This window comes from Melanotaenia boesemani, chromosome 15, assembly GCF_017639745.1.
Source record: "Melanotaenia boesemani isolate fMelBoe1 chromosome 15, fMelBoe1.pri, whole genome shotgun sequence".
NCBI classification, from domain to species: Eukaryota; Metazoa; Chordata; class Actinopteri; order Atheriniformes; family Melanotaeniidae; genus Melanotaenia; species Melanotaenia boesemani.
Window position 1 is genome coordinate 18,960,805 of NC_055696.1, and position 10,287 is coordinate 18,971,091.

At 39.9% G+C, this 10,287-nt stretch overlaps 1 protein-coding gene across 2 annotated transcripts in view; it reads left to right on the forward strand.

Moving 5' to 3' along the window:
• Nucleotides 1-8,917, forward strand: part of jade2 (jade family PHD finger 2) — a 226,410-nt gene extending 217,493 nt beyond the window's left edge. For both annotated transcript variants that reach the window (XM_042007961.1, XM_042007963.1), the window contains 2 exons: nt 5,565-5,710; nt 6,387-8,917. In XM_042007961.1, the coding sequence (XP_041863895.1) occupies nt 5,565-5,710; nt 6,387-7,166 (926 nt within the window). In that variant the 3' untranslated portion in view covers nt 7,167-8,917. The remainder of the gene's footprint in view (nt 1-5,564; nt 5,711-6,386) is intronic.
• The last annotated feature ends 1,370 nt before the right edge of the window (nt 8,918-10,287 follow it).

A 10,287-nucleotide genomic window follows, 5' to 3' on the forward strand; every position in this document is an offset into this window, starting at 1 on the left:
CCTGCTTGTTTGAGCTAAAACCAGCATGATGAGAACAGTAAGAGTGAATAAACCAGTCAGTTGAGGTGAGGGGATATGCAGATTTAGCTGATATTCCTCTCTAGGTCTGACATGTTATTACAGCTGAGAGGAATATGAAGGCATTACTCTTGCTGTGATTGCGCTCTCATTTTGCTTTGTAATACTGGACATACCTGCTGGTTGGAAAATAATTTAATATCAATGTTTTTTTGCATGTTTGTTGGACTTAAAAACTAAAATATAGTGTCTGAAATGATGTTGAAATAATTTAATTAATACATTTATGTTTAACATGAATATGTTATGACCTTCGGCCTGTTTAATGATATTGCAAAGTAGCACTATGTTCCTTTCCCATCTTAAAACTCCACGTTTCTGACTGGTTTGCAAGGCAGACGCTGAACTGTCCGTTGTTAGGGGGCGCATCACTGTGAAAATCTGCTAAAGTTCAGTAGTGCTTCTTTATTTCTTTCATTATTGTCATCAATAGGAATGATGATGATGAAGATGCATCCCAGTATGTACAGTATATCATGTAAATATGCAACTTTCAGTAAAACATAGTAGGCAGTTATCAGACTAGAACTCAGCAATGTGGCAGAAAATATTATCACAATTTTTTTATCAAACTTTGTAGATATAGAGTTTGTTAATTGAGAAATATAAAAGTGCCTTTGTAATTTCTTTACTTCGTTTTGAATGCTACTAACTTAGAGATGCATTGCTGCCAGCTAGCGTGCTGCGGTATGCTGAGGGCTGCACATTGGCTCTATTGATGGATCAACTAAAAATTTGTCATGCTTATCATGAAGTCTGACATAAGTTTAATCGTGATCTAATCTTGAGATCGTTCAGGCCTAAATCAGACATGTTTTGACAGTTCCTCACATACAGTTAGTTTCAACAATGAAACCGGATTGTGTTCCTCATGCTCATGCTTTAGAGTCCCAGTGTTTTCATGTGGAAGTGAACATTTCCACTCAACAGGCAGATAATAACAGAGGACTGGAGAGTGGCTTGCTGTACCTCTCTTGCTTCCTGCTCTGATATTATCTTTCTTCTTTTTGTTTTTTGGCTGTCCCCCTCATCTGTTTGTGTCTTTTACAGTAAATCTGTCCTTTATATCTGTCCATCTGTCTCTCTGTTATAAAACTCCCTCTCTGTTTATCTTCCCTTCTCTATTTCTCAGTTTTTTAAATGACTGCTGAAGGATGAAACTTGATGTTGCATACATGCTGGGGACTCATCACACAAAACGTGTTTCCATGATAAACAAGTCCTTTGTGTGTCCATGTATGCTCTCCATTGTCAATGTTATATATAGTATATTGTTCCCTGTCTCAGTGTGCTGTCTCTGTGTTTGTCTTTGCATGCCGTATGTGTTCATATTTCACAGTCTTGATGTGTGTTTGTGTGTCTGGCCATCTGTTCTCTGTCGAGTCTGGTCCTGACTCTGAGAGCTTTGTCTTTCTCTCAGTGTTCTTGGATCAAGAAGATGTAGCATAACTCTGTCTCTGATGTACTGTCCTCTGCCCACACTGTTTATTAGCTCTATCCAAATTTCAAATATAAGATGTCATTTATCAGGGCATTATCAAAATATAACCATCTGGTCCTTACCAGGTCTTTAAACTTGAGATATAAAATCTCTGGTGAACAGCAGCACAGGACACATTATATTGTGTCCTTTATCTAACTAAAACTGAGCCAAAATGAAGAAACTGTGTGGAAACACCAGGTCCATCCTTACTGCTTCCATGGGAATTGAGAGGGTCAGTTCCAGCCAAGAGTTGCTAGTCAAATTAATTTTATTTACTGATCATAAGCAAGTGTTATCAGCTCTATAAAAACAGATTTTTTTGTCAGTTTGCTGGTCTGAAGCATTGAAGTTTGTGTTAACACAATGCCAAGAAGCAAAGACACTAGCAATGATCTCTGAGCTGTTGCTGCCCATCAATCTGAGAAGGGTTATAAGATCATTCCCAAACAATGTGAGTTCATCATTCTACAAATAGGCAGATTATTTACAAGCGAAAAGCAGTCAAGTCAGTTGACTATCTTCCCTGAGGTGGACTGTAAAATAAAATAAACTCCAAATTCCAAGAGCTACATCTCTGACTCCACAGGCCTCAGCATATCAAGTGTTAAAGTTCATGACAGTATGGCTCATTTGGAAGGATTGCAGGAGAAAGTCTTTTCCCTCTAAAAAGACAATGGCATGGCAAAGGATTTGCAACGTTGCATGTGAAAACGCAGGAAGACCTCAGGTAGAAGTCCTTCGGACAGGCGTAATGAACAGCTAGCTGTAATGAACAGAGGCAGTGATAATGTCATAAAGGAAACGATGGTTGCCAGCATTTGCTGCTAAAGGTGATTCTACGAAGATTGCTTCCGCATTTGACTTAGTTTTAGTTAAATGAATAATGACACAATGTTATATGTTGTATTAATCGGAGGTTGCATTTACCTCATTTTTAGACCTAGTAAGGAGCAGATATTTTTTTTGCATTATATTTGAATACGTAAATGACTACATGACTACATTTGAGAACACTAGCTTATAGAGCCTAGGAATACGATAGCAACCACATAACTGAAACCAATGACTGCTATAAGTTAAGACATAAAAGGCTATTACTTAAATAAACTTAGATGATCTATTCCAGCAGATCTCTATACGCCATGTAAAATAAAAATAGAATGGGTCTGTAAGGAAAAGCAACAGTTTTATGAGCTCATACATGGATACTGGACTAAAACTGATGATATATACTTATAACAGTTTCTTTCAGACATAACTGATCTTTCCTGGGTTGTATGTCTTGTGATGCAGGTAATATAAAATGGCAGGTTTAGGTGTCTCTCCATCTCTCTGCTCTTTTCTTGTTTTCCTTCATCACGCCTCTCTGTTTTCTTCACACTTCCTCACTGTCTCTTTTTTTTCCCCTCCGTCACCTATTCCCTCCCTAAGAGCTCTCCTGATTCCTGCAGAGACATGCTGCGTCATGGAAACAACCGGCTCGCAGTGCGCGTGTGTGGCATAGCTGGTGTTAAACGCACCCTAACAGCACCTCCTGCTGTCCTGCTCAGCAGAATATTTTAGACAGTGAAGATTTACAAGGACCTGGAGAAAAGAGAAGGTTTTTATCCCATCTCCAGGCATTTCTGCTGATGTTTATTTGTGCAGTAAGGGGTGTTAAAAGGCAACTATTCTCCTTTGAAAATGTGAGGTTAATTACAGTTTAAGGCTAAATAAGAACACACATTTTATGTTGGATTTTTGTTTTAGCTCTAAGTAACACCTGCATTTCCTCTGTTTTATAGAGAAAAGCTAAGCTGTGTTATGACACAGCATCATGTATTTACAGTAAATTCCCTTTGGCCTAGACTGAAGAGAGTGTACCCTGAGCTGTGGCTGACAGGTGCAGGTCTTCATTACTGTTTTTTGTTGTTTCAATGCTGGTTGCAGCACTTTTTTTTACTCTCCAAAGTGATAACACACAGCAGGTGTGTATATACAGTTATGGCTTTGCTGACTGATCATTTAGTTGAAGCTACCATATTTCTTGTTCCACGTTGGTAACAGAAATTAATTACATTAAATCATAAATACTTTATTAAACCCAGAGGGAAATAGCAATAGAAACAGAAAAAAAGAAACACAGCAATGTCAGTGAATAGGAAACCGTGTCAGCGCCTGAAGAACCAAACAACCACAAAATCCAGTCAGCAGATATTTTCCAACCAGCAGAAATGAGCCCTAAATGCATCACATAAACTGTCAGATCATCTATCTGCAACAATCTTCTCGGTGGAGTGGAACAATCAGGTCTTAACTTAATGTGGGAGAGGCCAGATCTTATTGTTGGGTTATGCAAAAGTAATGAGGATAAACATCATAGTGATTTGTTGTGCTGTTGGTTGGTTAGTTGGTGTGGTGACCAAAATCTGTCAGCACACCAACTTAATGGATACTTTGGTAAACAGAAAAACATGGGTACAGAGTCAGTTTTGAGTTAAAACATGGTTTCAGGGTTGGCGTTATGTTTGGGAATGTACTGTGTCAGTTTTATTTCAATGGTTTGTTTTTGATCCCATATGTGAATAACAAGTGGAAATAATTTTCATAAAACTGTTAATCCAAAGTGAAATAGGACAGAAGTGAAAATAAATAAATAAACATACTGTTAAACCCCACTACATTTAATGGCCAACCTTAACTTTCTACCTTTAAATATTTTAGGAAGTAAATATGAGAAGTGAAACAGTGGTGAACTTTGTTCTCCTTCAGCCTCAATATGCATTTCAGTGCAAGAAACACTAAAATGCAAGACACATGCAGTTCTTTGGCAACAATGATTAAATGGAGCCATGAAAATCTCCTAATTATACAGACACACAAGCAAAGACTTAAAACATTGAGCATCGGCTGCAGCTCCCCCACATGAACACGTATACTGTACACACCAGAGAGTGTGGAGAAAGCAGCGCTCAAAAAGAAGACAGAAAACAGGATTACACCTAAAATCAGGTTTATATCTTCATTTCTGATTAAGAATAGGAAACAGTATGTTTGGCTTTAAAATATAGCCATGTACTGTAAATGTCCATGTTTTTTTGTTTTATTTTTTTTCTTTATGACATACAAGGAAGATGGCTCTGTTATCATTTACTATTACAGTAAGATCAGATGCAACGCATGACATTTAGAGGGCTGCACGGTGTTGTGGGCATTAGCACCGCAGCCTCACAGCAGAAGGTCGTTGGTTCGAGCCTCGGCTGGGGGAGGTTGGAACATCGGCCTTTCTGTGTGGAGTTTGCATGTTCTCCCTGTGTATGTGTAGGTTCTCTCCAGGTATTCCGGCTTCCTCCCACCATCCAAAGTATTTAGAGTAACCAATGTGCTTGTTGCTCTGTGTTGGCTTAAATGGACTGGTGACCTGTGCGGGGTGTACCCTGGCTCTCGTCTACTAATTGCTGGGATAGATTCCAGCATCCCCGCGACCCTGAATTGGACTAAGCAGTATAGTATATTATAGATATAATCCATCCATATCCACATGCATGCAACCTCTAAATGGAGACAGGTGAGTGAGTATTTTGATTTAAATAAAACTCTGTATTCATAAAATGAAAGTTTTTATCTATGAGGTGTGAATGCATACAACTTCCATCTCTGCTGTGGTTTAGCTCTGCCTGACAAAGGAGTTTCATTTCTTTTCATAAACTGTCTCAGATGTTACTGACAGGCCAAATTAAAAGTTTCAGCAAATATGACAAAAGTTCTTCTGGTACAAATGTTCACAATCCTCTGTGTGCTTGCTCTGTATGTGCTTTTTACCTTTCATTTAAAAAAAAAAAAACAATCCATTCAAGTCTATTAAACCATAGGACAAATTTACCTGTATTTTCTTTTTTGAGTTTGTACAAATCCTCACATGTGTGCTTTGTTTTCCCCTTTCTCTTTAATTTTTTTCCTCTTTATTTCCACATATGCCCTTTCATCCCTCTCCCCCTGTATATTCCTCTTCCCCTTTCCCCAGGTTTGTCAAAATCTTTCCCATTGGACAACTCTCTGTTTGACAGCTGGCTCGCCCAGTCGGTCCAGATCACTGCTGATGACATGCTGAGCCAGTGGGCTCTGGGTTCCCAGCACCACGACAAAAGTGGCAGCCTGCTTTCTGACCAGGTAGGGCTTGTCCTGCAGAAGGGTTGGAAGATGATGTCTGAACTATAAGTCATCCTGTTATTATCTCCTTCTTATTATTGTTGTTTTTGTGTACCTTGACCTCATTCCATTATTATTCTCATTGTTATTTTATTGTGTTGGCCTGCCAACGGACTAATAATGAAAATTAGCTTAGCTATAATCTTGCATATTTACATTATATATGTATATTAATATGCACTGTCCCTTTAAAAAATAATAATAAACTCAAGTAAACTATGATTAGAGGATAATAGATACAACAGACATTGTATTTTGATCAAGTTCAAGTTCATTGGAACAAGTTCAAGTTTATTTCTGTAGCACATTTACTGCAACCCTAGCAGCCCAAAGTTCTGAAGAATAAAACAACAATAAAATTTTGTTTGTAGAATATTATAATAATACATTGACTTTGTTGAGATTTTTCTCTCAGGAAACAGATAATTGAACTGTTGTATTGATCAGCTTTCCAGGTAAAGTGAAATATTCTTTATTCATTGACTGGCACCAACAGATATCAGCTGATATGGCTTTTTTCTTCTCTGATTTACTTTTATTATTCCTTATACATTGGTCTCCTTTTATCACCATCCCCTCTTTCATCCCCACTACCTGACCTCCCTAGTCTCACCTGTTTTCTCCTCCTGTCATCCAGCTTCTGCAGGGTGAAGAGAGTTTGCTAAACCTCATGATGGAGAACTCTATGCAGTCTGCCTGGAAAACACCCCAGCTGGGCCGCAAACCCCGAGGGAGCAACAAGCCCCGTGCTCGAGGACAAGCCACCGCTTCCAGTCAGCCTCAGATGCTCCTGCCTGCAGCGGCTACATCAGTCGAAAGCAGCTCCTCCACAGCGAAGAACCTCTGGGCGAGTGTGACGGAGGAAAAGTCCAGCCATGTAGGGCGGAGAGGAGAAAGGTCCAGGGGCTCCTCCAAGACCATGCACCACCACAGCCATCACCACCAGACCAGGAGCTCAGACCCTCACAGGGACCCACCACCACAGCCTCCTATCTCCAAAATGGATTCCTGTCATATTTCTGAGGACCGTGGCCCATGGGACAGCATCCACATGGGGAATGGAGTTACATCAGGGGCTGGATCTGGTTTCATAGCAAGTTCCTCACCACCTCCAGCTTCCAGTCCGGGGATCACAGTGCCTGACACAGGGGCAATCCTCCGTGGTGGGGCCCCACGTCCCCGTCCAGCTCGCCAGGGTAAATCAAGAGGAAGGGCAAGCGTAGGGGGGCTGGAGTCCATGCACCTGCCTCTTGCAGGGAAGGACATGTCCCTGCTGGACACTGCTGAGACTGACGGGTACTTCACTGATGGTGAGCAGAGTGATTCGGACACACGCTCCGGTGGACGCAAACTGCGGCTGTCACAGCTGCATTCTGGGAACGACGACCTGCTGAGGAGAAGCGTGCTGGCATCCTAAAGAACTGAGACCCAAATGGACAAGTGCACACATGCAGGCGGTTATTTAGGCAGAATCCTGCTGGCTAGTTGCTTTTTTTCCCCATCTGTGCCCAGTATAAAGTCTACAGACCATAGCTGGATGGCTTTGTTCAACCAAATCCCGTCACACCTACATACGGAGAATTTCTTCAACTGCTTTGTTTTTTTTTGGGGGGGGGGGGACTTTGAATGTAGCTGTATATCGTACAGTAATGCTTCTCCACTGGACCGCAGTTTAACACATCATATGACATCATACATTTAACAAATAGGGAAAAAAACACATTAACTTTAGTCTTTTCTGTTTTGTATATTTCAGATTTATTTTCTTTCTGGGTGTTCAAGTGCCCAGTTCTGGTCTCACATTTGTGATGCCTGTCAGACTTGGGAACAAACATTTTGGGGCATTATTATTATACAAGCTGGTTTCAGGGTATGCTACATTCTTAGTCGTTACAACTCAAGTTGCATCCGAAGAGTCTTTGTTTTCTTGAATATATTCAGTAGAAGACAATTTCATACCAGAGGATGACATGGGACGGCGTGTGTTCAGCCTTCAAAGCACAACTAGCAAGTCATAAGAGCTGTAATGTAAGCACTCAAGTGTATTATAGAGGCTCAATCAGGGTTGGGGTCAATTATCTTTATATTGACTTCGGCCGAAAAATGTACACTGAAGCCTTTTTTCCCAAATCTGTTTCCAGATCTCCAGCTTGTTTTTGCTTTATGTTGCAAATAAATTGACCCCACCCCTGGTGCTCTGTCAGACTGTCACACAGAGTCACAAACACAGACATACTCACACAAACTACAATAGCAAATCCCTTCGCTCACATCTCAACTGTTGTGTAAAAATCTGACCTTTGTCAGCTGCTGTCAAATTCTTTCTAAATATTTTCTGCCCCTGAAACTTTGGGAAAAAAAGATGATTGCAAAAACTTTTGTGCCTTCTGTCCCTTGTCCTGTGGCCCTCACTCCCTAACCAACTAAATCAGCCAAACAATCAATGAATATATCAATCAGTGGCTACTCAATCGGATTTCTTACAATCAAAGCAAAAGGAAATCCCGCTGGGTTGGTTACCAGGTGTAACCAGCACAGGGCTCCTTGTCACCTTAATTGAATAGTGCCTAAAACAAAGATGTAAATGCAGAATTTGCCATTTACTGACAAAGCATCTGCAGCACTTTGCAAAGCAGAGCCACACCATACTGTCAGTGGAAAGAGCTGCTTACTGGTCTGTCCTCCCCTCCAACCGCATCACTGCAGTCAAAAGCCATCAAAACACAGAGTTTGGCCAGGTCACACTGAGGGAACTATGCTGCTGCTCCTTTGATACCAGTAACCACAAAAAGAGTTGCTGTGTAAGTTTAATGTGCAAGTAAATAAACTAATATATCTTAATATTTTGGACAAAATGCCCACAGAAATGTTTGAGGCTAAATCATTTATAGTATTGTTGAAATATGTGAATATGTGAATCAGACTTGAATCGGTTTGGAAAATTAATTCCAATATCTGGTCCTAACTGACATATGCTCACAAATAAGCCTCATCACTTCTCAAATCACTGCAGATTGTGGTCATTGGATCATCTCTGAGCTGGTAAGACAATCTTTTTTCCCCCATTCACACACCGACCAAACTAACCCCCTCAGATTCCCATCTTATTAAAATGCATCAAAATGAGCATAATTTTTCCAACTCATCCACATCAATTTTTTAAGAGAAAAAAATGCACTGTATATATATATATATATATATATATATATATATATATATATATATATATATATATATATAATGAATTGAAGGTTTCAAACAAGCATCAACAGAATTGGGTTACTTCAGATCATCCACGTGTATCTGTGCAGTGTGTAGTGTCGGTGCAATAATATGAGTGTTAGCAGGTTTATGGCACCAACATGGTGGCGACTCACATTTGACATGACCAATCTCTTGTAACTGATGGCTTGCTGCACGTTTTCCTCACATTAAAGAAATGAAGACAATGAAATTAAATGTCAAAGGCCTGAGCTCAATTTGTTGAATTGAGTTGTTTGTGTTTTGTTTATTTTTATGTTTGTTTTTTTTAAGAAATTTACAGGCTTTTGTTGCTCTCTGAGAGTTGTATTTTGTAAGCAGTCCATGGTATTCTCAGGGGAAAAAAAAAAAAAAGTTTAAAAAAATTTTTTTTAAATGAATAAATAAAAGTTTTAAAAAATGTATGAAAAGAGCATAACACATAAATATATACACATATTTTATATTATACATATATACACACATATATATAGTGATGTGTGTGTGTGTTTGGAAAAAATCCTTATTTGGCGAGCTTCATTGTTTGAACTCCAACACGACTACTACTGAGCATGCTTCCTCTCATCAATCCTGGGTTCAATAGTGCTGATAATAAAACGTGCAAGTTAATAGATGAGATGGGGCAGGCCACCTTAATGAGCAGACAAGATAAAAACTCTTACCCTCATCCCACCCATCTGGACCCAACTTGTGGGACATGGAGCGTCACAACTGGATTTTGTAAGGACTACTTGACCCAGAACTGATGAACAGACATTTAATGTAGAGGAACAAGTCCATTCTACTTTCCCTGTTTGGTCTGTATGGACAGCTTCTATCCAGTCTTCAGGAGTGACCACGCCAAAGAACACATCTGTGTATCAAGGCAGCATATTTACATCTTATCTACACAAACATGCATACACGTGCTCTGTCTCTGCATTTTCAGATAAAGAATGTTAGATAAGGTGTCAGATGACTCCAGATACCAGCGACGTTAAGGTTAACTCGGCTCAGTCCAGTTCAGTCAAATACAGCAAAGCTCAGGCACGGTGCCGTGGTGTTATGTACCCCTTTTACCACAGGGAGTGTTGTTATTCCTACTTCCCCACCACCAATACGCCCAACCTGGATTCTCCAGATTCACACACACAGGAAATGCCCGTTATAGTAATGGGCTCCTGCCGGTAGTTAAAACCCAGACTAATATATTTACACCCTTAAGAATAAGCCAGATGCTGCTTAAATCAACACACAACACAGCTCTCTTGCTCTCTCTCTCTCTCTCTCTCTCACAC